The sequence below is a fragment of the Phycodurus eques genome, chromosome 10, assembly GCF_024500275.1.
Source record: "Phycodurus eques isolate BA_2022a chromosome 10, UOR_Pequ_1.1, whole genome shotgun sequence".
Classification (NCBI taxonomy): Eukaryota; Metazoa; Chordata; class Actinopteri; order Syngnathiformes; family Syngnathidae; genus Phycodurus; species Phycodurus eques.
Window position 1 is genome coordinate 18,165,383 of NC_084534.1, and position 27,939 is coordinate 18,193,321.

Consider the following 27,939-nt stretch of genomic DNA (forward strand, 5'->3'; position numbering starts at 1 on the left):
TTGGCCCGTTGTGTCGCTCCTCGCAGTCATACCATTGGAGACACTACGTTTGGCAGCACCAACATTCACCGCCCAACAAAACAACAACAAACAGGGTGATTGCAAAAATATTGCCCGTTAATTCACAAAACAACCAGCGGTCTGGGGCCGTACCATCTCAAGTCAAGCGGCGGCAGTCACAGCAGCGCCCATATCTCATTCGCAGCATTTTGCTGTACAATGGAGTCTCCCCTTTAATATTAATAATACTAAAAGCCTATATTAATAGATTAAACCCTAAATACAGGCCATACTATGGTCCCAATACACTTCAAAATAAATTCAAATGCTGGTGTGTTTGACACTGCTTCGCAATCCATCAAAATACTAATTTCAACTGTTCTATTAGCCATTTAACACACTTGGTGATGGATTACTACTACAGCGGTGCCTTGACTTAAACGTTTAATTTGTTCTGTGACCATGCTCATAACTCAAAACACTCTTAATATAGCGCTAATTGTTTTTCACAGAAAATAAAGAATACTGTATATGCTTGTGAGTATTGTTATTTTGTCCACCCACGTGTTGCTGCACTGTTTGTGTTCAAACATCCGTTGTATAAAGGGTTATAACAACTGCGTCAATGCTAGTTATGTTAGCCTGTCTATGGTGTTTTTAATTGTGTTATCAGTATGCTACAGCAGACTTTCATACGTTATTTGGCTTACACACACAGCATGTCATTCTTTTTGTTTTACGTTTTAAACTTCAACTGGGAATGGCAATAAACAGCTTAAAGCAAGCACCTCTCTTCTTTTTTCGAAAAAAGAAATGTTTACAATAGCAGTTGCTTGCTGTGAAGTTCGCTGACACCCTTTAGACTACAGCTTGCAACAAATATTTTTGCCGGCAGACAAAAGACTTACAGTACTTGGTTGTTTAATTTCACACTTGAGAAGGCACTACAGAAACAAAACCATTTTCAAAGTAATTGTGAAATGTTCCCATAATCTGTCACCTTGTGATATTTTTGCTCACCCCTACAGAGCTCTTTCACAAGCTCCTCCCACCAAGCACCAAGCGTCACTGCTGGCAATGTGGTAATCACTACATCCCACTCTTTCACTGTGTGGCTCACTTCAGCTTGTCTGCGATCTGACATCCCAGACCTGTGGTCAAGTGCAGTGTTGAGGAGATCCCATAAAGGTAAGCTGCATTTTGCATATGTGTTATTAAAAACGTGATATATATGATGGTCATGTTGTTGTTTTCAATTATCGGATAGGCGACATAAAATCAGGATGCTGTTTGTCTTTCTATCATCTGCTGTGTTCCTCTTCAACATTGGGACATGCACTGCAGGTAAGGGATTTGCCCAGCTAACAGTACTTGCATGCATTTGACCTGGCCAGCCAACTTTAAAATTCGTCCAAAAACCCCAGAAATGCTCCTAACACATAACAATAATCACTTGTTCTATAATTATTTTTTGCATTATATTTTTGTTCATATATTTATGCCTAAAATTGTTCCTATCAAAGTGGTTAGCACATCTGCGTCACAGTCGAGAGGTCCTGGGTTCAAATCCCTGTGTGGAGTTTGCATGTTCTCCCTGTGCTTTGTGGGTTTTCTTTGGGTACTCTGGTTTGTCTCACATTCCAATAACATGCATGCTAGATTCATTGACATCTCTAAATCGGCCATAGGTTTGAATCTGTGTATAAATGCTTGTTTGTCTATATGTACCCTGTGATTGGCTGTCAACCAGTCCAGATGTACGCCCAAAGTCAGTTGGGATAGGCTCCAGCTCACCTCGTACTGAAAATAAGGCTGATAGTGTAAAAAAAAAAAAAAACAAATGGATCGATGGATGGCCCCTTATAAAAACAGCAACATCATGGTGCACAGATTTTGATCAGATGAGGAATATGGATCCAAACATGGCAAAGTGTGACCCGGTCACAGCATTTGGCAACTTCTTCTCGCCCGTCGCCAAATTCCCCAATGTGTTGTTTTTGCTCTGATGTGACATAAATGCACAATCTGTCAACTCTGCATCAAAAGTGTCACTCCATATCCTGTCCGACTGCTGAGAAAGAAGAAAAGCAGTTGACTTTTCATGCAAAAATAGTCATAAATCATCAATGTGGAAGGGAGGGTTGGGCGCGAGGGGGCATACAAAGGGCCTGTGTGGCTCAGCTACATGGGGTTGGAAGTGTTTGTATAAGTGTCATCTTTTTGAAAAGGAGTATCCGCGAGGTCCTTGGCCCGAACCAACGCTTTTGATACTCTTTTGACTGGCCTCTCATGTCCCAGTGCCATGACACTGACACCCCTTGAATGGACACAGCACTGCAGGCTGAAGAGTGCGGCCTTAACAAGAGACCAGAAAGGTTGTATCACCAGGACACAGGAAGGAGGTAGTTATGCCCTCCAATTGTCCACCTCAAATTCACAAAGAAAGCTTTGATTTTGCTACATTTAGGAAGGACATGAGCCAGGAAAACACAAGCAGTATTCTGTCTTGTTGTTGCCCTTTTTTATGGGCTGGCTCAGCAGTGGCTGGGTACTCTGCGGGAGTCGTGTGGCATTTTGTTGCCTCGAGATTGCAAATCAGGATTTTTCTTCCACAATAACAAGTGAAAATAGTTAGGTTAGATACATTTGAGTAAGCCTGTTTTGTTAGAAACGGTTCGCCGTGCTGGTTCAGTGCAGATGGAACTGGTCAGCCACGAAGGTAAGTTAGTTCATCATTTTATTTATTGCATAACTCATGACTCTAAGACCTTTATAAAAGAGTTTGGGGGAAGTATTTTTGTCTGGTTTGGGGGGGTGTCAGCGTGAGTGTGGACTTTGAGCTATTACAACGTAAACAGCAATTTTTTTTGTGCGTGTATGAACTTAGCGACTGACCATGATTTTGAGGTGGTGTTGTGTTGATGTTTTTGCGCAATGGTATATGACAGCAATATACAGCAGTATGTTTTGTTGTTGTTGTATTGTTTGTGTTTGTTTGTTTGTATGTTGTTTGTGTTCCATGACGAGTTGTTGTCCTGGGCCTAGACGCTCTTGTAAAGGATATGTTTAATCTCAATGAGGGTTTCCTGGTTAAATAAATCAAATAATAATATAAGGTATAATACCAACTAGAACATAGCGATGTTTGGTAACTCAAGCAAGATGTTGTTCCCCCCCAATTTCCTTAAAAGTAGTAGTTCTGGAGATGGGAGGATTCTGCCCAGCAGTGACAACACATACTTTTTATTTATTTATTTGTTTGTGGGCGGCATGGTGGCGGCATCCCAACTATCTTCAGGCAGTGCCCGGAGAAAACACACACAGGCACGGGGAGAACATGCAAACTCCACACAGGTGGGGCCAGGGATTGAACCCCGGTCCTCAGAACTGTGAGGCAGACGCTCTAACCAGTCGTCCACCATGCATCTTACCTGAAGTCTTTAAAAGCAAATATTTGTCACATCATCCATCCAAACTCCTTTTCAAAGGCATGAAGCCATGAGTGATGCAATCAGTGCAACGTTGAGCTGACGAAACCTTGTCCGTGTATTAGGCAGAAATGTAAACCTGGTTGGGCCACCTTTAGCAGCAACGACTGCAATCAAACATTTGCGATGACTTGCAATGAGTCCTTTACAGCGCTGTGGAGGAATTTTGGCCCACACATCTTTGCAGAATTGTTGTATTTCAGCCACATTGGAGGGTTTTCGAGCATGAACCGCCTTTTTAGGGTCATGCCACAGCATCTCAATAGGATTCAGGTCAGGACTTCACCACTCCAAAGTCTTCTTTTTTTCTTTTCTTCAGCCATTCAGAGGTTGGCTTGCTGGTGTGTTTTGGATCATTGTCCTGCTGGAGAACCCAAGTTCGTTTCAGCTTGAGGTCACAAACAGATGCCCGGACATTTTTTGGTAGACAGCGGGAATTCAGGGTTCCATTTATCACAGCAAGTCTTCCAGGTCCTGATGGAGCAAAACAGCCCCAGAGCATCACACTACCACCACAGTATTTTACTGTTGCTATGATGTTCGTTTTCTGAAATGCGGTGTTACTTTTATGCCATATGTAATGGGACACACACCTTCCAAAAAGTTATTTTGTCTCATCAGAGCATAGAGTATTTGGAAAACGTTTAAATGTGACAGAGAAAGGAAGGGGGCAAACGCAAAATAAATAATTATATGTTGCGTATTCAAAAGGACCACACAACATTACCTTAGACTTGAACATGTGGTAAGTAGTTCAATGAAGAAATGTCATCGCCTCCTGCCCCTGACGTCACAGGCTGACATGTCGTTTTCGACCTAATTGTGGACAGGCCAAAATCTGACTGAACTTCACCAAGTCTGGAAACAAGCCTATCTAAGTTTATTTTGGATGGATTTTTTTCTGCATCCCATAACTATTGAATAAGTGCCAATGTTCACAGCATTAGAGAGGTCCTTTAAATGTGTGTTTGACTAAAAGTGGGAAAATATAGCAGTGGACACAATAAACAGTGTATCACAGTACAATATTTCAAAAAGTGCTCATTGTAACGTTTACATTGTCTCCCCCTTTATCAGCGCAATCTGATCTGAGAATTACGACAATCCTGGTAACCCTCCTGTTTTTTTTTTCCATTCATAATTCTGCATACCACTTAAATGTTAATAACATACTGTATTAACCTTCAAACAAACTGTAGCAAGAGCCTTACACGATGTCCAAAGGCTCACAACTGGAAGGCTTCTGCATGGACCTCCTGTCAGAAGTTGCCAAGAAGCTGGACTTCAGGTACAAGGTGCATCTGGTGAAGGACGCCTCGTACGGCAGACAGGATGACAACGGACACTGGAACGGGATGGTTGGCGAAGTGGTGCGAGGGGTAAGAAAATGACAAAAAGAATGTCATCAAAGTGATATGGATGATGTTGATTTTAAGGCTCCCCGCAGGAGGCCGACTTGGCGATCGCCCCGCTGACACTCACCGCGGCTCGGGAAAAGGCGGTAGGTATGAGCAAACCCTTCATGCAGACAGGAATAAGCATCCTGCTGAGGAAGGGCATCTCTGAGGGCACGGGGTTCTTTGATTTCCTCACTCCCTTTTCGGCCGAGACCTGGGCCGGTATCATCATTGCCTACCTGGTAACTGCTGCCTGCATCTCTATAGTGGCCAGGTTGGTAATAATATGTGCTGCTGGAGTATACAACAATGTATTAAGTAACATTTTAAACGGGACATATTATGGAAATTCTACTTTTTTAAAGTGTTTTATACAAATAGTTGGGTCTCTGGTGTGCCTGCCCACCCATCAAGTGTGAAATAAATTTAATAGCCAAGTACAGAAACACTTGAGATACTTGTGTAATTTGTTCCGTGACCACACTCATACCTCAAATGATCTTTCCACATCGAAATGAATGCAAATGCAATTAATCCGTTCCAGCATCCCATAAAAAAACCCAACATAAATGTTTGCATTTTTTTTTTATTAACAAAAAAATAACACTATGATATTGTACTTTATAAAAACATACAGCAATGACTTAATTTTCCACATTTTTTGCTTCAGTTTAATGAACATTATGCTGCTCCTTCTGGTGTGTGTGCACCTAGGCCAGCTGGGGGGTGGTATTTACACAGACATAGAGACGCACATGAATAAGAGTTTCACAACTGACTCAGTAAGCTGCAGTCATATTAGTCTTTCTTCGCAGAGGATAACGAATATATTACTGTGAGTATTGTAATATTATCGGTACATGTGTTGCGCCACCGTTTGTGTTCAAATATATTTTGCTTAAAGGGTTATAACACCGTGACACTGATGCTATTCATTAGCCTGTCTATGGCATTTTATATTGTTTGTTAGCATTAAGCTTGGGGACAAGTCTAAGGCAATCTTGTGTGGTTGTTTTGAATACACAACATATAATTCTTTATTTTACATTTATTTTTACACTTAACTTCAAATTGGAATATAAATAAACAGCTTGAAGCCTCTTTTTGAAGAATTGCTCACTATCTGCCAAACTGCTACTTGCTGAAGTGAAGATGAGTTTAGTTCACTGCCACCATACAGCGCATGTATCTTAAATGTTTTCTCGCAAATCAAAGCAGAAAATAAAAATAGGCCAAAATGCGGCTCATATCTTGAAAAACTCATAATTTGGGTCACTAGTTTCTCAAGGCACCACTGTAAATCTTTTGTCTGCCTATTTCTAAAAATGTGTCCACAAGTAAGCTGTTCTGTACTTCCGCTTCACTATGATGTAACAGTGGGGCTAATTTACATAATTACCACCCCCACACCAAGTTTTTCTGCCCATGACTTGGCAGCGGCTGAGCAAAGATCTGCCATTTCCAAACTACAATACGCTGTCTGAAACACTATGTCAAAGCTAAAAGGTAGGTAGAGTTGCATGTGTTTTGTTGGATGCATGGATTTGCGCTGCCTCTAATAAGCGGCCCATACTTGATTGCTCTGTGAAGTTTTTTTTTTTTTGGTGCCGTGTCTGCTGTATGCCCCACATGCACGAATCTGCATGCAGAGTGAAAAGTGTAATTTGGCAGCTAGGTGATGAAGTGCTGCCTTCGCAAGGGAAAATAATAATCTGTCTTTGTGAGGTCTCATATGTGCTTTGCAGTTCACACTCACTTTTTTTAATACTTAGTTGGGAGTGTATGGGGGGGGGGGGGGGGGGTGAGCAGTGCTCACAGTAAGACAAATAATAGGGTGTGTCAAGGCAAGCATCGCCTTTAGATTGCTTGCTGGTGAATGTTGACACAGACTGTTATCTTTTTTTTCTTTTTTTTTTTTCTTTCTTCCCAGAGCTAGTCCGAGTGAGTGGCGTCAACCTCAGAGCGAGCGGAACACATTCAGCTTCCCACACAGCCTGTGGTATGCCGCTGGGGCGCTAACGCTACAAGGTAGAGGCCACAGTTGGACATCATGGCGGTTTTGACTCTTTGTTCATGAGTGCTTATCAGCCTATGACATGTTTTCTTTTACTTGGCCTTTTCCTAAACCTCACCCCAGCATCGATGACTGGCCAATCACAGAAATGCACAGAACTATTTTGAATACAGAAATTATGCACATTTTATTCGTACAACAGAAAAAGTTAGATTTTATTTTTTTTTTTTGCTCTTTTAAAAAAATAATTACAGAGGTGCCTTGAGATACGAGGTTAATTTGTTTCATGACTATGCTTGTAATCTCAAAACACTCGTATCTAAAATCACCGTTCCCCATTGAAATGAATGAAATGGGAAGCCATTAATCCACTCTAGCTCAACTAATATATTTCTACTGTTTCTTTAATTTTACTGTATAAAAACATGCATTAATGACATAATTTAAGACTGTAAAGACACGAAACAAATGAAAGATTTTGTCACTTTTTTTGTCCAATTTAGTAGACATTGTGCTGCTCTTTCTGGTGTGCATGCCTTGGCCACCTGGAGGCAGTTTAATACAGACATAAGGATATACATGGAGACATTCAGCTCCCCAGTAAGCCGCAGTAATATTAGTATTTTTTTGTTGAGGATAAAAAATAAAATGCCAGTGAGTATCAGAATCAGAATAATCTTTATTTGCCAAGTATGTCCAAAACACACAAGGAATTTGTCTCCGGTAGTTGGAGCCGCTCTAGTACAACAAACAGTCAATTTACAGAACACTTTGGGGACATAAAGACATTGACAAAAAACAATTGTGCAAAAAGATGCAGAGTCCTCTAGCACTTAGAGCAGTTCGAACGATTAATATTGCAATAGTCCGGTGCAATGACCATTGTGCAAGGGGCGCTGAGACTTCAAGGAGTGTATGTGGTTTAAAGTGACGAGTAGTGCGATCATCTGGGACAATGTCGGTTGTGCAAATGTTACAGATACTCCTCAATCAGTGTGCAAATGGAGCAGATGCTACTCTGGCATGAGTGGGTATTGTTATATTATCTATCTAGGTGTGTTGCTCCACCGTTGTGTTCAAATTATTTGTTGCTTAAAGGGTTCAAACACGACACGAGACACCGATGCTATTCGTTAGCCAGTCGATGATGCTTCCCATTATGTGTTAGCATTAAGATGGCACATAATCACATTATGTGTTCGCTAGCTAGAAATGTTTGCTCGTAAGTCAAAACAAAACATCGTCTGAACGACGACTCTTAGCTCAAAAAATGTGTTATTTGGGTCGTTTGTGTCTCAAAGCACCACTGTATTGTATTTGCTTTTTTTTTTTTTAAATGGTAGGTTCGGTCACCCGCCAGCACCTTACAGTATGACCCATCTGCCTCGAGTGTTGCCTCCTATTGGTGGAAATTCACAACTAATAAAACTAAAAACTAATTAAAAACTGCCTTCCACATGCTCCGATCGCCACAATTTTTTTTTTTTTATTGTATCCGTCACCATCCAGCAAAGCCACATGCTCCATACTGCTCCCAAATTGTTATGGTGGGTTAGGTCTCTGTGCAGCACCTGACTGCCTGCCCACAGTGGTCAATGGGCCGCCCCCAATTGGTGGAAGTACTTCAAACTTTTATGGTGGGGTGAAGCCACCAGAGAGCACCCACCTGCATGTCAACATCTTTATTTGTTTTGCATGATTTCTTTGTCACTCTAATGTGGTTTTGATGTAACTTTCAAATACTGCATAGTGCACACCCTTCTGTCTGCTTCCGCATAAACTATCCCTTTTTTCAAAGAATGGAAAGGCACATGGCTTATTGTTGTGTTGTGTTGCCAGGTGCTGGTCCGCACCCCCGCGCTCTCTCCGGACGCGTCGTCTGCTGCAGCTGGTGGCTATTTGCCGTGGCGATCCTGGCTTGTTATTTCTCCAACCTCAGCTCGTCCAAAAGCCCCGAGTCCACTCAGCTGAGTGTGAAAGGCTTCGAGGACTTGGCAAATCAGGACATCATCGAATATGGCTGCCTGAGTGCCTCTTCCACGCTGGCCTTCTTCAAGGTGCAGATGAACCGCTCCACTTCCGGTTTGCCACTTAATAATAATGAAAATAATAAACTGCAATTGGCTGGCGACCAGACCAGGATGCACCCTGCCTCTTGCCGGACGGGCTAACAAATAGCACTGGTGTTGCTGTGTTATAACACTTTAAGGAATGGATAATTGAACACAAATGGTGGATCAACACATGTAGACAGACAATATAACAATACTCACCACGAAATATTATATTATTATTTCATATATAATATATTATCCTTTGTGAAGAAAAACAAAAATTACTGCGGCTTACTGAGGAGCTGAGACAGTCTCAGTATATCTGTATGTCTGTATTACACTGCGGCCAAGGTGCACACACCGCAAGAAGCAAAACATTCATTCATTCATCTTCTGTTCCGCTTATGCACACTAGGGTCACGGGCGTGCTGGAGCCTATCCCAGCGATCTTCGGGCGAGAGGCGGCGTACACCTTGAACTGGTTGCCAGCCAATCGCAGGGCACATATAAACAAACAACCATTCGCGCACACATTCACAACTACGGGCAATTTAGAGTCTACAATCAACCTACCATGCATGTTTTTGGGATGTGGGAGGAAACCAGAGTGCCCGGAGAAAACCCACACAGGCACAGGGAGAACATGCAAACTCCACAAAGGCGGGGCTGGTATTTGAACCCCGGTCCTCAGAACTGTGAGGCAGATGTGCTAACCAGTCGCCCACCGTGCCAGAAGCAAAACAATGTCCATTGAATCAAAGCAAAAATGTGGCAAAATCTGTTTTTGTTTACACTCTATTTACTTACGTAATTACTGTAAGATTTCATAATGTACAATATTATAGAGTGCTATTTTTCTTCTTTTGCTTCTCACGAGCATGGCCATGGATTGAAATAAATCCTTATCTCAAGGCACCACTGTAAATGGCTAATAGGAAAGTAGTTATTGCCATTTTCATGGCCTACACACCAGCGTATTCGAGCTTTTCTACAACTGATTCTATTTCTGGATTTTTCCTTTTCTCGCCCAGAATTCAGACAACCCGGTGTATCGTAGGGTCTACGAGCACATGGAGAGAAGTAAAAGTCTGGTATCATCCATGGATGAAGGCATCCAACGTGCAAAGGAGGGCAACTTTGCCTTCATCGGGGAGTCGGTGTCTCTGGACTTGGCAGTGGCACGCCACTGCGACCTGGTCAGAGCGCATGAGGTGGTCGGCATGAGGGGATACAGCATTGCTGCCACACTTGGTGAGGCCTCATATTCAATATGCTAAATTGGACTTTCCTTGTTAAATTTATATTGCTGTCAGTGCACAGCCATTTTCAAATGTCTCCAGAGATGTTCAATCGGATTCAAATCTGGACTCTGGCTGGGCCACTGAAGGACGAAAATATATCCGCTTAAAGCCTCCGATGGCTGAAATATATTCTACCGGGTCGTCGTGAGGCTTTCCACACCTCAACGAAAGGCGCTAGCCGCAAACTAACAGGCTTGGGACTAGTAATATTAACTAAGTAACTCGCAATTGCGCCAAAGAACCACTGTGAATGTAGGCCCTCAAGTTCTTATATAATGGGCCAGAGGGGAATAATTCTCGCCACCGAAGTGTATCAATGGGCGCCATTTTAGCCAAGCCCTAAACATCAGAAAAACGGAAATGTTGAAAAAACATTTTCAGACTATATTTCCACAATTGAGTACAGGAAGTAGCGACCACATATTTTTAGGATTACTCATCCATATTTTAAAGCTGTGTGAACCTCTCTAGATGCTTAATAATCTTCCCCACACTCCTATTAACCTCTACCATACTCTTATAAATCATTTTTATACTCTTAAACACTTTTAAACTCTAAAACATACAGTGTAGTACTGCACACTACATAGATTTTATTCCCTAATTTTTCATGTTTTAGGCTAGAAAGGGTTTATTTTTACCACAAAAAAATTACAGCATACACTCAATATCCCGCCATATGGTTAATTATGCATGATATGAATATGAAAGACAAAACAAAACTGCAGTGCGCTGAATCCGCAACAGGTGAACCACAATAAGGGAGGGATCACTCACTGTACGACATAGTTCTCAGTCATTGCACGTTTTCAGCAATTTTCTTCAAACATGTATTTAAAAACAAATCTCTGAATTAACGTTAGATGATTTTAAACGGAAAAATGCATTTTCATTATCTGACTAACCATGATTTTTTTTCTCTCCAAGGATCTCCAATCATAAAGAACCTGAGCGTGGCCATCCTGCAGCTGAGCGAGGCGGGCGAGCTGGCTTATCTGCAGAGCAAATGGTGGGCCAGCAGCTGCATGGCGGACAAGGCCAAGGCGACAGCTGTGCAGCCTCACAGTCTCAAGGGGATGTTCGCAGTGCTTGCGCTGGGCCTGACACTGGGAACACTGCTGGCCGTCCTGGAGCTCGCATCCAGGAGTCGCAGCAGCGCGGCAGAGCAGAAGGTACGATCGCGTCACCGGAGTTGCATTTTCATCCGAGTAGTCAGATTAAAGCAGAAGTGTCCAAAACCTTTCCTCCCTATACTGCAAACGAAAAATGGATGGATGCAAGGGCCACTTTGACATTCTTGTATTTTAATTCACCAAACGTGCGAATACAAATCCATCAAGCAGTTATGCATTGTTTTTATTTTATAATTATTTTGAAAAACTGCGACAGCACAGTTTTCTGTAAAAGTTGATGAGGCAAATAGTTTAAGATTTTTTTCAGGATTTTGGACACCGCTGAATTTAAGCGTCCTTCTCATTTACAATCTCATAGTCATATATACAACAAAAAACATCAACAAAGTTTAACTTTTTCGTTTCAATACATCCTGCCCACAGAAATCCTTCTGCCGGGTTCTGACCGAAGAGTTCAGCTTGCGTTTCAGGAACAACAACAACAACAACAACAGTCCAACAAAGCGAGCTCAAGAGCCTGCCGATAAAGAAACAGAAAAGGCATAGAATCATTCTTCACCCACTGACAATTGGCCATTTATGATGGCCTATAACTCTTTTAAAAAGTCTTACATTTACAATGATAACCCTCTACAAATAATACAAATAAACCATTAACAACTGTAACTGTGAACTGAAATAAAAGCCAACTTAGCATAAAACTTTGTGTAAACAATTGAGCAGAATGCTGCTACAAATACATTTTAAGGAAGCTTAAAATAAATACAAACTGTGTCACACATTTTTTGTTGGTGTTATTTCACTCTGACACGCTTTAACAAGCATCTTATTGGTTAGAATGTCAACTTTTTGAATGGGGCGCTTTGCAAAAATTGTACATTTTTGTCACCGTACCTCAAACGAGCCAAAGTAAGCCAAACAAGGCTGACCAAATTGTGGTAACGTTGATCTAACTTTTTCTGTTTTTCCTATTCTGTGCACCGTTTTCACCACATCACATTTGTTAGTACTACCACTCATCACTCTGTCCTTTTACTTACGTGCATTAGTTCGGTGGTACCTTGACTTACGAGTGGAACAAATTTTCCGAGCTGTGAGCTGTTGCTTGGTTGATTTTTGTAGAGATTGTTTTGCTTGGTGTTGTGAGCCAAAATTGGATGTTCAGGTGAGCTTCAGCTTTGCCGTGGTTCGAGTAATGTGGGCGAACATTTTTTAGCAATTAAGGTACTGTGATGACCTTACATGTGGGCAAGGAGAGCAACAGTCCCTGATGCACTTTCAGCTGTTTATTGAACGGGACAAACAGTGAAACACACAAAAAAAAAAATGCAGGGAGCTGCTGTCGACCACAACTCATGCACAGAAGCTCACACGCAGACTAACCTGGCCAAACCGACACCAGCTCCTAACATCACTCACGAGGCCACACCCCTTATAGGCACACATCCAACACATGAATACTACAGTATGTACAGTAATTACACTTTATAAAACCAGTTTATTTCTTTAATTCTATTTTATTAGATTTTATCATATTTTTATGCAATACAGTGCTATTTTTTAAAATAAAAAAGACAAAAAAATTTTTTTGTTTTGTTTTGTTGGGCTGGAACAGATTAATGGCATTTCAGTCAAAAAGGAAAACATACTTGCTATACAGTGAAGGCCCGTTTTTACTGGCGATAGGAAACACCCACACAAAAATGTTTGTAATTGGTTAAAGATGCCACAAGATGGCAGAAAAACACTTTCTATTCGGCAAAGCTATGACTTGGCTAAATGAAGCTCAGTCTAACCTAGGCGCTTGGCACCACAAATTCTTTTTTTATTATTATTATTTTTTTACGTTTATTGAACATATACAAAAACAAATCAAAGTAGGCTATTAGAAAGAGTTGGAAGAAAGCAAACAAACAGAAAAAAGCAATAATAAACAAAATAAATGTAGATGTTCAATAGGAGTATGAAGAAGTAAAAAAAAAAAAAAAAAAAAAAAAAATTAATTTGTACAATGATAGTCAAGTGGTATTCGGGTGAAATTCTATGTATCCTAAGCTAGCAGGTCCATGTAAAGTAATCGCAATAATGATGAGGAAGATGCCACCAGTCAGCACCAAAGCGAGGTATTCAGCAGATAACGGAGGATAGGTTCTCAAAAGAAATCCACAAATTGCGAAAGCTGAATCATGAATATGAAGGGCTTCACTGTACGAGTATACTCAGGTACAGACTTAGTCACAAAACAAATTGTGACTTGACGACTTGTGAGTCAAGGTACCACTGGATCTTGGTAGCCTAACCAGTAGCAACAAAGCCTATCTCGGCCCAAACGTGTTCACACATCCCAACCATCGAAGAAGAGTGGAGATTTACATCTGATCGCTCTCATCTTTACATCAAAAAGTGCCTTCATCTCCCTCTGCAGGGTGCCGTCGCACTGCTCTGCACCCGCCGCAACGGGGCCATCTCTGAATTCCAGGCTGTCCGAGCTGCTCCCGCTGCTCGACGAGCTGTCGGACAAGCACAGACCGTTGAGTATGGTCCTCACCTGGCGGTCGCTGTCCTTGCCCGTGCTCTGGACTCGCCAGGTCTGCCAGTGGGAAGCAGGCTTGCGGCTCACCATGGGCGTGACGGTGGAGGTGTTGGGGTTTCGAGGGCAGCTGCGCGAGCGGACCTTTGTTCGTATCTGGGTGGTGGTGGGTCTGGGGGTGGCCGGAGACTCCAAGGTCCTTCTGACCTGAGCCGGGGTTGGCGGAGGGATGAGAGGTACAAATATGGCGTCGGAATGTAAGGGACGTTGTGGTATCGACTGAGGGTTTGTAGGTGGAGGTTTCCCTGGCGGTTCTGGGTCACTCATTGCTTCTGCTCGGGCCACCGCAGGAGGTTCAAGCTCCTGTGGTCCAAATGTGGGGAGTATCCGTAACTCAGCAGCTTCAGACAAAGACTGAAGCTCACTGAAGTTAGTTGGAACTGGATCCCGTCTGTCCTCAGTAGGACTGTTCAGACATGAAGGGCTGTCCAAGTCAAAGCTGTCTTGAAGCATTAAAGTCGGCACTGGGTTTGAAGCTGTGGAGGACATCTTGCTGAATATCCCTCTCCTCATCTGAGCTGGGTCATGAATTTTGACACGGTGGGCACGTCTCACGGGTTCACTCATGATCCCTTTGTGCATCCCGGCCCTGGAGGCGGGCCCTTGGACCAGGGGGGACATTTCTCCATTCCTGCTTTCCTGGGAGAAGGAGTCTGCATCCTTGCGTAGATATGGAGGAGGCCAATCGTCCGAGGACTGCACGGATGAGTCGAGGGACGGCTGCCTATGGGGTCCCTTCATGTGCTTCTGGGCTGCCTTTTGGATGTGCTTTCTGGCCACTTGCACAGCATTTGCTGGCTTTACCTACGATACAACATGTTGCATAAATTCAAAGCTAAATGTGCATAATTTTGCGAGGAGCTTACCTTCCCATCGATGATAGCAATGTGAACAAAGATGGAAGACTCTGCCATCCCTTCCAAGTACACGTGTCGATAACCTACAAGTTCACAGTGAAGGGATGTCGTTATGTATTTCAGATGACTGCTTATGCTTACTATTTACTGCTAGTGACCACCTATTCACAGCCAGACTGTGGCACTCACCTGGCATCATGCTGGTGAAGGCTATTGTCCTCTGGCCAATGAAATCCCTCCCAATGGGATCATGATCCCACACTTGGAAGCGCACCAGAGCGATCTGCGGCATTAGAATGTGAAAGACGAGAGTCTCCTCCCACATGGGGTTAAAACCTGAGGGACGGTAAAATACAGGGTTAATGCGTTTGATGTTATTTACCTACTTACCCACCTACTAAGATACCTGTCTTCAATACATACATATACTGGACACTTACATATCGATTTAGATACCTTTAGATAGTCTTCTACCTACGGTACCTAACTACTCATCTACCATGGGCGGAGCCACAGGGTGGGCATCTTGACGGTCCCCCCTCACATGTGTCGGGAACAATCGTAGAACAAAATGTCTGGTCGAACTTTTAATTAGCACCCACTTACTTTTTACGTGATGAGTCTTATTTTAATTAGTTTTACTAGAGATAAGGAAAATGTTCTCGGTCAAATTTGGGGTTTTTGCACTGTATCTATCTACCTACTTACCTACCTTTCAAAACTTGACAAAACATTACTATCCAAACATTTTCAGCAATTCAAAGCATATTTGTGAAATATATATATACACTGTACCATTATCATCCACCACTCTGGTCTGCTGCTTTGAACAGTCGACGGGTAGACCGATGATCTCAACCTCCACAAAGGGATCAATGATCTGGATGTGGCATAGAAAAATGCAATATATAACAATAATTATCTTTACAGGTTGAAAAGAAGTAGCCTATATGCTATGCAGTATAGTTGACCTCTCCCCTGTCCCCAAACATGGAGTCTTTGGGTTTGGGAAGCTGCTGTCCGCTGATGATCTTCAGAACTAACTGAATCTTCCTTTTTCCTGGAAGTGGATCCTCCAAATTGGGGTTAAAGGCACCTGAGGGGGGAAAAACCATCACCCTTAGCGAAAGGAATGCTCATCAAATCATGCATGTAATTATGAACATCTACATACCTTTACAAATGATTTTAGGCTTCAGAATGTAGCCACAGTTTCCGTTGCTTGAGAATTTAGCTCGGTTCAGTTCAAGCATGCGACCCTCTGTTTGATAGTTCATTGCAACTGGAATACAAGGGATACAATCAGCGACCATCAATATTCTTACAATAATATGAATGATTATTATGTCACTGAACCCATGTGACATCCTGCATTCCAGTAGGGTTGCGGGTTGAAGTTGCTGGAGTCCACCCTGTAGTTGGACGGGTAGACCCTCAGGAGTTGACGCTGGTTGAAGCGCACCAGCTGACCGGGCTTTAGCAGCACGATCTGGTTCATGACGGTTTCGTTGAGTGACGACACTTGCCAACTGTTTGTAAAGGCTGCCGAGCAAAACACATCCAAAAACGCTACAAACATCCGTTCCCATTCCCAGATCATAAATGAAATCAAATAAAATGAATGGTACCTTGTGTTTCTATATCGTGCACTCGAACAGATTTTGTGTACTTGACGACGTCAGACAGAGCACGGGACAACCTCATTGTCTTCCTCTTCCTGAAGACAACGTTATAAACATAAAGCAGTGACAGATTACATAAAATTAACTTTTATTGGTTGTATACAAATAACCGAGTCTCAGGATAGCCTGCCAAGTAAATCTTTTGTCATCCTTCTCAAAATGTCTGTGAGCGAGCTCCTATGACTTTTCCTAATTGTTGTTACAATTGGGATAATTTACATAATAATCACCCACACCGAGTTTCTCCGCCCAGGATTAGGAAGCTAGGCTCCTAGCTCTGCCATTGTCAACTAAGACATGGGAGAGGGCGTCTTATTTTTTTGGGCGATGTTACGCACCACACCACTACACTAATTGACAAAGTGTATTTCAGTGGCTTGGTGATGAAACATTGCCTCCGCAAGTGAAAATGCAATAGAATCTGGGGATAGGGTTAAATTAGCCAGTCGAGGCTTTGCTAAAGCTACTGCCCTCGCGAGCTGACCTCTGATAAGCGGTAGAAAATGGATGGATGGATGGCTTTGGGCAACTGTCATTCATTTGCAGTCTGTACACGGAAGGGGTCTGCTCTGGAAGGAGTCTCAGTCTTCAGAAGTCTCCAATAACACCACAAAAAGTCGCTAGATTTGTTGGTAGTCTCTTTTTCAGAAAATAATTGCTAAAGGGGTCAGAAAAGCTTCAATCCCTGGATCGTCATGGTAACAAAAGCGGTTCTCTGCATTTGCATGAGCCAGAACCGCCCCCCTAAAACCGAGTGACAAAAAAAACAGTGTTAAAAGTGGATGTTAAGTGTTCTGTAATTGTATCTGTCCTTTGTGTATTTAGACCAAAGGTTGTCAGAGATATTTTATTAAAATACCTGGGAACTGTTTTAAATTGTGAAGAAATAGAATTAAATCTCCTTAAAAAGATCTAACTAAAAAAAGAGCCTCACTTGGGGTGATAAACAATTTGTGTCCTGTCCCTGCTGCCGCTGCTGTAGTCCGACTCTCCGTCAGACCGGACCTTACTCCTCACTCGCATTCTCTTTTTCCTCTGCAACAATATCGCAAATTACAGTTATTTTTATGCTCCGAGCACATCCAATCCATCCGAACCAAGAGGAAGACCTTGCGTTTGAAGCTTCTTATGATGGATCTGCCAAAACGCCTCCTCTTCTTCGGGTGTCGAGCAGCTAGACCATTGTTTTCCTCCTAAAAGAGTAGAATTGTACAGTAAATACAGGGTTCGTCCAATGAAACTGTTGAATGTCGCAGATAAATTTGCCTGGGAATCCTCCTCTTCGTCATCTTCCTCTTCTTCCTCGTCCCCGGTGTCTTCATCAGACACATCTCCTTCCTCGGCATTCGGGTCCAAGTTCGCTGGGAGCTTCTTTCCCTGAAACGCGACAAACGACTGTTGTTGAAATCTGGATAAAGACGAGGATCGAGGAATGTTTTTTCGCCACATTTTGCCATTTGAATCACGATAGTATGAATGGTACACCTTGGCAGAGGTACATGCTCTAACTAACCTAACTAGGTAGGTAAAGTAGCAATAAAATCCCCACGTTTTGCGCTTAATTTCTATGCGAATATTGCCTTTCTATTGCAATAAATAAAGCTAGAGGAAAATTCAGCTCATTAATTTTTGACTGCCCCTCGTAATTAGGAAGGTAGTTAGGTAGCTAAGTAGTAGGGAGGTAGGCCGGGGACTAGGCAGGTCGGTAGGCAGGTAAGTACTGTGGGTATGTTTGTTTGAACGAATGCAGTCCAGGAATGTGTTTGACTGCAGGTTACACTGTAGTTAGTAAGTTAGGTAATAGTCAGTTTGTATGGAATATTTTCAACAATCAGCCTCACCTTGACTAATATTTTTCCCTGGAGGATTTCCGGGGAGGGCAGTTTCTTGCTTTCGAGCGTGTTGACGTTGGACAGGTCAAGCTTATCCTGCAGCACCTCTCTCAGGTATTCCGCCATCTTCTTCTGTTGAGGCACAGTGCAATGGTTCTCTATGGACAAAATCACTGGGTACCTGCACAGGAGAGCAAGATGTGATACCTGAAATTTCTTTTGTTGCCTCTCCTGGCTAATTCGATTGAACGAGCACTTACTGTGATTTGGTGAAGGCGTATTTGTTAATCGTTTCGATAACGTCTTTGAAAAGGATTTTGGATGTCAAGGTGTAGCCGTGGTGGATAATGGGCTCACCATCTTGCCCGTCCCAGCAGTCCACTGCAAAAGAAGAACAGAGGTGACAAAAGTACTCACGCTCTGTACTTAAATAGAATTACAGATAGTTATGGGGAAAAGTAGTGATTCAACTCCTGGACTTAAATAAAAGTAAAAAATTAGAGACTCTGTCTTAAGTACAAAAGTAAAATGGAAATTTTACTGTCAGTTTTATATATATATATATATATATATATATATATATAAAAAACTGTTTGATAACTTGGCACAATGTGAAAAACCTTCTCTGCACACAAAATAATTTCCCTCTTTTATTAACTTACATAGTGCTCATACTGAAAAGAAGGAGAAAATACTGGTTTTATATTATATTATATTTGGGATTTTAGTAAAACAAACCCTATTTTCAGATTAGACGGAGAATTTTTGACTGCCAGAAGCTGGTGGTTTTTAGGCTGGGACAAAACACAAGGCACTCGCAATGAATCGTTCTTGTAGCCGACAACTTCAAACAAATCTTTTAAACAAGACCTTTTCAACAAGATTTTATCTCTCTCTATTTAAATCATCGACAGAGGTTGAAAAAAAAGTAGAGCCTATTTTGACAAAGAAATTGTTAGAAAGTAAATGTGTTTTAAATGTAGGGTGTAAAAGAAAAAAGTTGTCAGAAAATTCAATGCTCAACTAAAGTACAGATACCTGAAAAACTACTTAAATATAGTAACGAAGTATGTGTATTTCCACTGAAGAAGAACATGTGATGTTGCAACAGGAGGGTCCGTCAGGTTGAAGGGTGTCACCTTCCACGCAGCGACAGCCGGCCTGGAGAACGTAAGCGTACATCTCCACACTGGACTGAGACAGCAGCTGGTCTCCGGTCAGGTAGGTGTTGTGAGACGTGGCGATGAAGTAGTTGCACAGTGGCTGCGTCATGTCCTGGTTCACCTGGTTGTGCTCTGGGTTGAAGATGTCGCCGCCGGGACTTCGCATGTAGTTGGTGAAACCTGGACGGTGTGAGAAGTTGAACGAACGTCGACAGATGCTTTTCAGTCGGTGTCGAGCTCGTACCGTCTATTCCCAAAACCAGATGCTGCAGGTTGTCAGGACACGGCTCAAACCTGGCGACGATGTCTATCAGGTGCTCTCTGGCAAGACCTCGCATCTGACAACCAAACATAACTTGTTTTATTGTGTAATTTGAATGTTTTCACAATCTCCACCTCAGCCTCTCCGGTGTAAACAGGTGTGCGCTGTACCCTCCTCTTTCTCGGATCAATAATCATCTCCTCGGTTTTATCCGTATTCAGAGAGATTTTTTTTTACCTGACACCAGGACACTAGTCCCTCAATGTCCACCTTGTAGGCTGCCTCTACCTCTCTGGTGTCATCAGCTCATACAAAAGGGATTTATGGTTAAGCTTTGTCCGTTTCAGCATCATGGTGGACTCGTGAATAGCAGGTCTGCCTCATTGTTCTGCGTTTCAGGTTCGAATCTCTTTCCTGGGTGGGGTTTGCACGTTCTCCTGTGGTTGCATGGGTCTTCGCCGAGCAATCTGGCTTTCTCTCACATTCCAAAAACATGCTCGCTGGGTTAAGTGAAGACTAGATTATCCATAAATCAATGGTATTTCGTCGATATGTGCCCTGCGATTGACTGGGGAATAGTCCAGGTTGTACCAAACTTGTCTCGCTAAAAGTTAGTCGGATGCCCACGATAATGATGATTAATCACGCTAACTGTACGTGTCCTTCTATTTATCGCAGTGTCGAAATGACTGCAATGAAAGAGATCATTACAGCAAAGTCCATGGTGACTTTTGCAAAGTACTGTCCTGTGATTCCTGTATGTACGCTAAGCTAAGCAGCCTTGACACCAACTGCCAATTGCCAGTAAGCAGGGTTAGACTAGCATGCAAACTTTTCAACGCGATGATGTACCTTCTGCTCGTTCTCCAGGAAGCGGGCGAGGTCGTGCAGGTCCATGACTTCTTTTTGGTTGCTGTAAGAAATCATGATGAGGTAGAGGTCTCGCCGTGTGGAGATCATCTTGTAGAAGGAACAAAACTCCTCGAATCCTAAAGAGCCCTGGTTTTCGTCTGTGTCCGCCTCCTGCGGAAGGATATGGAGCTCTTTGGTCATATTGTTTCCACAATTGTACTACTCATAAGACTATAAAATTGTATTCCTTCATATTGTGTCGGGTGCCGTCTAGTTAGTCAACTGCAGTTGTCATCTGTACCGAACTGTATTGAGTAATGCCAATCACTCACGATGTAGTGATTCTTTCGGCTGACTTCTCTCCAGGTAGCATAGGTTTCAGTCCCCACTCAGTGATGATGTGAATGTGAGTGTGAATGGTTGTCTGTCGCTATGTATGCCCCGTGTTTGACACGCAACCAGTCCAGGCTGTAGACTGCCTTTCTCCCTGTGTTTTCTGGGATAGATCGCCAGTAATTCTGAATGAGATAAGCAGGATTGCAAATTGATGGATGGAGGATTAATGCCGCCCTGTGATTGGCTGGGGATCAGTCCAGGGTGTACCCCGGCCTCTCGCCCAAAGTCAGCTGGAATAGACTCTAGTTTTTCCATGACCCAAATGTGGGAAAAGTGGTATTGAAAATGGATGGATGGATTGATGGATGTTTAACGCCAGTCAGGTATGCATTGAAATTTGACAACGCAGGCTGGAATTGAGCTTAGCCTTTTCATCTGCGCACAGTAGTTTTGTATTCCACGGTCTCAATTTTGCTTTAATGGCCAGATTTCTCACTGCACTTAGAATAAAATGAGTTTGTTGACCTGAACCAAAAGCCAAATGCTGAAAAGCGAACACAGGAGGCACTATTGTCGTCATATGTCAGCATTGTGACTGATGAAAATTCGGCACTATTTCTTCCTTGAAAGAGCGAGGTCCTGGTCCTTACCTGGAACATCTCACGGACTTTCTGCTTGGGAAGATTCACGTTGAGTTTGTGAAGAAGCTGGTGGACTTCACCGATGCTGAGAGTGCCGTCTCCGTTTTTGTCCGCTTCCGAGAAAGTCTGCTGAAGCCACGTGAGCGCTGCGGTTAAGGCTGATGACGCGCAGGTTGGCATTCATTTAACAATGTTTGGCAACATCCAGTACTTGGAGGTGACTAAGTCATTTGTTACTGTACTGTACTGTTTTTTTGAGGTAGCTGTACTTAACTTGAGTTTCGATTTTTCTGATGACTTTTTACTTTTATTCCCTCCATTTGAAAACAGCTCTTTATAATTTCTACCCCTTTGTCAAAATAGGCTTGGTTTTTCAACCTATCTGGATGACGTAGGCTATGATTCAGAACCCAAGGTTGTGTCTCTTTATATACTGTATGCTGTCTCTAGCACACATTTACCATCCATGGCCTCATTTAAAATCATTTTTTTGACCTTGTTGGCGTCAAGCATAATTTGCGATGAATGCCTTTTCTTGTCCCAGCATAATATCATGTGTCAGAATATAGCAGAAAAACTGCGTCCAGTGTGTTTCATTTCAGTATAAGCAGTATAAGCGAGTTAATAAAAGAAAGAAACTATTTTATTCAGATATGTTTTTTGTTTTGTTTTGCAAAGTTATCAAAACCGGTACAGTGAATGGTCCTCTGCCAGTAATTGACACGTCACTAAAGAGTTTTATAATTGCTTATAGATGACACAAGCTGGTAGCAAAGCACTACCCTTTTCCTAAATGATGCTCTTCAACTCACTCCAATATCGCTTCCTTGTATGCCACATGATGACCACTAAGCACTACTTCTGTCTAAATGAAGCTCCTGAACTCACTTTATCATAATTCCTTGGCACCAAGATGCCACAAGGTGGTGGGAAAGCACTATCCATCCATCCGTTGTCTGTACCGCTTTATCCTCACAAAGGTCGCGGGGGGTGCTGGAGCCTATCCCAGCTATCTCTGGGCGAGAGGCGGGGTACACCCCGAACTGGTGGAAAAGCACTCATTTTGTCTAATATTGATAGGAAAAATTCCTTTTCCGTTTGTACGCGACTTTCAGAATCCATACTTTTTACTTGTACTTAAGTTTAGGCGCTGTATCTGTACTTCTTCTTTCACCAGTCTTTTTTAAACACCTATCTGTACTTCTACTTAAGTACAGAGTGTGAGTACTTTTGCTTCCTCTGGCAGTTTCAAAGGATATTGATCACGGGTGCGCTGCCTCCGAGCCAAGCTGTCTTCGTCGCTGATACCGGCCATGAGGTACTTGAGTCCGGTGATCCATGTGCGGGCCTCCTCGCCGTTGGTGCTGACCAGGTCCAGGGATTTAACACGCTCGCCGTAGTAAATGCTAAAGCAGCAGTTCGGGTCGAAGCGGTTGTCGGCGTACTTGCGGAAAACCTCCGACTTTTTCCCCTCGCGGACCTCGTGGATGGAGTCGATTGTAACTAAGACAAGACAAGACAAGGAATCAATTACAGCTCTGTTGTATTTACGTTAAAAGGCGTATTGCCACAATAAATAGGGATTGCTTTGCTATGCTGTGATTAATCAGCCTTATAATATATCCATCCAGGTGTGTGAGAGACTTTGGAGGGCAGCTGCTCGATGCCCAAAAGGGGTACCTCAAAATATTTGTTGAACGGGGGGGTTGAGGCGCTGGGGCGTGCTGGTGGAAGTTTTCCGAAGGCTCATGGTAAAAGTATTTGCCAACTTTGGAGTGCCGTACAATGTTTCCCGCCGGCTAAAAATACTTGCCGACAGGAAAATTGTCTTTGCCAAAAGGGCAAGTGTCGGACCAAAAAGGCCATTTTCTTTTGCCTAGGGAAAAAGGGCTGGTGCTTGAGCACCACTTTGGGTCTATCTGTGCACGCCACTGCATCCATCCATCCATCCATTTTGTATACATCACCCTAATAAGGACAAGCGCAATTGAAAATGGTTGGATGGATATTTACAATAGATTTCTGACTGTTATTAATAAAGGGTTAATAACAGCGTACTATGGCACTGCAGCATCATCCGTTTCTAGTCTCCAAGAAGCAGTGCAGTGCTTTGATTTATTTGCTTCTTGCAAAGTGTTACTGTCGTGTTAATCACATTTAGATAAAAAGTAGCAGAAGGGTTACTGACTGACACTGAGCTGAATGGGTATTCCCTAAATGCAAGAACAAATTACATTGAATCCCTTTCTGCCCTCTAGCAAGCCTGAGCTGAAGCTATCGAGGAGTCTATCGACTATACGATTGATATCCTCTCCGCTGGACACTTCCCACGTCCATACAACTGCCACAACCTTCCTATGAAGCCTGACAGGATGCCAGGAGCCCCGCTCCTCCCCATTGGTGACCAAGACATTGTTCTCCCTTGACTTCCCTATAGTCTGAACCGTGAGTAAAGTTGAATGAAAAAAAAAGAAAAAAAGAAAAAATAAATTCACAGCTCACTTTTGGCTTTGTCGTGTTTCCTGGAGGGACGCCACCGGATGCATGAGCGGTGCTCATCCAAGTAGTAGACGCGCATGAGTCCCTTCTTCTTTCCCTTCAGTTTGGTCATCTGGGTCCCCGTCTGCATTGTGCACATGCACCTCTCCACTACAGGAGATCATCACAATTTTATTCTGACGATGCATATAAATGTATACCGTATGTGCACGATAAACTCAAAGAAGAGGGGTTACGTTTACGTTTGGGCTGTGTTTATAGGAAATAAAATATAAATCAATGTATTCATAAACTGCATACATTTCTCTCTTTTTAAGACACAACAAACCGTTTTACCCCCTTTTCCTGATTTAATTCACCAACTGATTAACTGAGGTACGACGTGTATTCAAGAGGAGGCTTTGAGGAATTTGAGCAGAGTCTTTGAGTAATTTCTTCATCGTGTAAAGTCCTCTCTTTTTAAGGCAGCACAACCCGTTTTCATTTCCCCCCTGCCTTTATTCACCTAGCGATTAACTGAGGTGAAGCGTCTGTTTGAGCGGAGGCTTTGAGGAAATACAGTATGAATTTATTCATAACCAGTGTGTATTTCTTGCCTTTTAAAGAAGCACAACTGTATTTTTGCCCTGCATTTATACACCTGACAGTTAACTGAGGTAAGGCATTTATTTAAATGGAGGCTTTGAGGAAATACTGTCACGGGTGTGTGTTCTGGTTGTTGTTTCCCCCCTGTCTCGTACACACCTGCTCCTGAGCGGATCTTCCCCACCTGTGCCTCGTTTACCCTAATTACCCCCTGCATTTAACCTCGTGTCTCATTCTTTCTGGTCGCCAGTTCGTTCTACCTTGTTGTCACGTTCCAGCATTCCTTGTTTCCACGTCACTGACTCATAGTAAGACTAGACCCTGTTCTGATTATTGACCTTGCCTCTTTGCCTCACGCTTTTTGGGATACTGTTGCCTTTCCGGATTGCCTGCCTGTGTACCGACCTCTGCCCGTTTATTAAACCTCTCTTTTTGAAACTATCCATTTGAATTGGAGTCGTGCATTTTGGGTCCTGTCCTTTTTTCCGTTCATGACAGAACGAACTGGCCATAACATGGCGCCAGCAGACTCAGACCCGGTGCGCAAAGCCCTTCAAGCGCAGGGTCGATGCTAGATCTCGAAGCAGGATGAGCAGCTTGCTGCCCTCCACCTTTCATCTAAAGGGACTGCCAGAGCATCAGGACACTATGATGAGACAGGTGGCCTCACAGTTTGAAGTTCTAATGTATATGGTTCAGAAGAAGGAACCAGCTGGCACAGCACCCGATGCCGCCACTGTACCACCGTTTCCATGTGAAGCAATCACGATGCAGCCACCTGCTACATCCGCTGCTGTCTGACCACAGCTCTATCGACCGGAGAGGTTCTCTGGAGATTCTGGGAATATTAAGCCGTTCATCACTCAGTACGAACTCCACAAATTCCTACAGAAAGTTCATGAGAAATTTCAGTTCAATTGCCTCGCCTTTGCATGGTCTTACCTCGCCACACAGACCCTTTGTGTGGAACTCGCTTTGTCAGTCAACTATTCAGAAACTAAAATGGAGCTTTACCTCTGCTCCCATCCTCACTTTGCCAGATCCCAAACAGCAGTTTGATGCCGGAATAGGATCAGTGCTCTCCCAGAAATGTCTCAAGGATGTTAAGTTACATTCTTATCTCTCGAAAAAACTGACTCCAGCCGAGAGAAATTACGACATAGGTGACCGTGAACTGCTGGCTGTCAAGGTGGCTTTGGTGGAGTGGAGGCACTGGCGTGAAGGGGCTCAGACCCCGTTTTTAGTATGGACGGATCACAAGAACCTTGAGTATCTCAAGTCAGCTGAAAGATTAAATGCTCGGCAGGCTAGATGGGCTCTATTATTCACAAGATTTTATTTCACGTTATCCTTCCGACCTGGTTCTAAAAATGGTAGTCCAGATGCTTTATCGTGTATTTTCTGCGTAGAGAATTCTTTGTCCGACCCTAAAACAGTTTTGCTCAAGTCATGTTTTCTGCTTTTGTTTGGGACATTGCAACTGCGGTAAAAGAGGCTCTGAAGAACACTCTTAGCCCTGAAGATTGCCCTGAAAACAGGCTTTATGTGGTCCTGACCTTAAGGGGAAGACTTATCCACTGGGCTCACACTAACACACACTAACGGCCCTGAGGAACGTTCAAGGGTGCCGTCTGGGTTTATCGTGGATGACTCACTCACTCGGGACTTCCACGCTGCGCATCCAGGGGCTCCGGGGCCGTCTGGGGTCGCCCGTTAAGGTGTGTGTGTGTTTGTGTGGGGGGGTACTTTCATGGGTGTGTGTTCTGGTTGTTGTCTTCTCTTGTCTCGTACACACCAGCTCCTGAGAGGATCTTCCCCACCTGTGCCTCGTTTACCCTAATTACCCCCTGCATTTAACCTCGTGTCTCATTCTTTCTGGTCGCCAGTTCGTTCTACCTTGTTGTCACGTTCCAGCATTCCTTGTTTCCACGTCACCGACTCATAGTAAGACTATACCCTGTTCTGATTATTGACCTTGCCTTTTTGCCTCACGTTTTTTGGATACTGTTGCCTTTCCGGATTGCCTGCCTGTGCCTGTTTATTAAACCTCTCTTATTGAAACTATCCATTTTAATTAGAGTCGTGCATTTTGGGTCCTGTCCTTAGTTCCGTTCATGACATATACAATTTAGGTGTACAGTGTACCACTGCATATTTGTGAATTGTTTTTGTGGATTATTTTTAACCTATCCCATGTTTTTGTTTTGTTTTTTTTTCCCCCTGATCCCCCGCTTATTCGCATTTTTTTGGAGGGGATTTTTTTTTTCATGGCAATTACAATGAGTGTCAATTATTCGCAGATCTTCGCTATTCGCAGGGGTCTGGTCCTGATAGCCTGTGAATAGCGGGGGTCCAATATATTCATATACAGCACACTAGTTGTCTCTCGTTTGAAGGCAGCACAACCTTTGATTATGTAAGCTTTTTTTAAAAAAACAAAAAAAAAAAAAAACAGATTTGTGTGTGCATGCGCGGGCCGAGTACAGGTGACCCTACTAGTTTGTAATCTGAAAACTGCTTGTGACACAGCCTGGCTAATCCTAAAGGATTGTCTCCAGTCCATATGCCCATTATTGACTCAAGTGCCTCCCCGCAGGTCTACTCTAAAGCATGCAAATGTCATATACAGTGGTATAGTTGTACTAAAATCCCATATGTGGGTATTCCATATCAAATATTCATAAATTTACTCTTTAATCTGCACAATAGTTTTACAAAAAAAGTGAGTCTCACCAAACTGCCCCAGCCTCCATTTGGGCTGAGCGACCACACTCCCACCAATCCAGAAAAACTCCTCTGCCAGTCTGGAGATGGAGGCCTTCTTCCACAGTCTGGGGGAGCTCATGATGGACATGGTGGGGGAATTAGGAGGGTTGGGAGGCAATTTGGGGGAGCCCACACCTTGGAAGGTGCTCGTTCTCGGGGAGAGAGAAGCCGGCGCTGGAGGGCTGCCACTCATCCCCGGTGACGGAGGCGCCATCCCCGGGGCGGCGTTCATCCCTGAAGTGGACATTAGCATCCAACTGTCCTGTCCCATCAGCACCGTCGCCACTCTTTGCAAAGTTGATGTCCTATACGCATGTGCTCATCCCACCGGTTCTTCTTCATCCTCCGACGTAAAAGGCACCCTAAACCTCAGGTTGTGCATGCATTGTTGCTCGAAGGGAGGAAGAGCGCAGCATGTGACCACCTGTAAATCTTTCCCAAGCGCTAATCCTCAAGTGAGGCTCCAGTCTTGCTTTCATGGAGGGAT

The 27,939-nt window shown here is 43.3% G+C and overlaps 2 protein-coding genes across 4 annotated transcripts; one reads left to right on the plus strand and one right to left on the minus strand.

The window, feature by feature from the left end:
* The first annotated feature begins 1,062 nt into the window (after window positions 1–1,062).
* Window positions 1,063–12,161, plus strand: si:dkey-183j2.10 (probable glutamate receptor). Of its 2 annotated transcripts, XM_061688583.1 has the most exons (10): window positions 1,063–1,188; window positions 1,268–1,344; window positions 4,566–4,597; window positions 4,688–4,867; window positions 4,936–5,159; window positions 6,816–6,913; window positions 8,739–8,956; window positions 9,985–10,204; window positions 11,182–11,426; window positions 11,811–12,161. In XM_061688583.1, exons 2-10 carry the CDS (start codon window positions 1,284–1,286, stop codon window positions 11,931–11,933), a joined length of 1,401 nt encoding a protein of 466 aa, XP_061544567.1. In that variant the 5' UTR covers window positions 1,063–1,188; window positions 1,268–1,283; the 3' UTR covers window positions 11,934–12,161. The 2 variants fall into 2 exon arrangements, with proteins under 2 accessions (XP_061544567.1, XP_061544568.1); XM_061688584.1 differs by lacking the exons at window positions 1,063–1,188; window positions 1,268–1,344 and adding an exon at window positions 2,527–2,719.
* On the minus strand, window positions 11,494–27,897 carry plch2b (phospholipase C, eta 2b). 2 transcript variants are annotated; one of them, XM_061688581.1, is made up of 20 exons: window positions 27,420–27,897; window positions 24,105–24,251; window positions 22,862–23,105; window positions 21,612–21,741; window positions 20,626–20,796; window positions 19,756–19,849; window positions 19,488–19,691; window positions 18,609–18,729; window positions 18,358–18,529; window positions 17,783–17,893; window positions 17,626–17,709; window positions 17,451–17,551; window positions 16,463–16,551; window positions 16,191–16,376; window positions 16,009–16,116; window positions 15,806–15,930; window positions 15,630–15,714; window positions 15,024–15,170; window positions 14,844–14,917; window positions 11,495–14,781 (listed from the first exon to the last, which is right to left on the minus strand). In XM_061688581.1, exons 1-20 carry the CDS (start codon window positions 27,721–27,723, stop codon window positions 13,723–13,725), a joined length of 3,756 nt encoding a protein of 1,251 aa, XP_061544565.1. In that variant the 5' UTR covers window positions 27,724–27,897; the 3' UTR covers window positions 11,495–13,722. The 2 variants fall into 2 exon arrangements, with proteins under 2 accessions (XP_061544564.1, XP_061544565.1); XM_061688580.1 differs by lacking the exons at window positions 22,862–23,105; window positions 24,105–24,251; window positions 27,420–27,897 and adding an exon at window positions 22,491–22,799 and having other exon boundaries at window positions 11,494–14,781; window positions 21,612–21,728.
* Window positions 27,898–27,939: the final 42 nt, after the last annotated feature.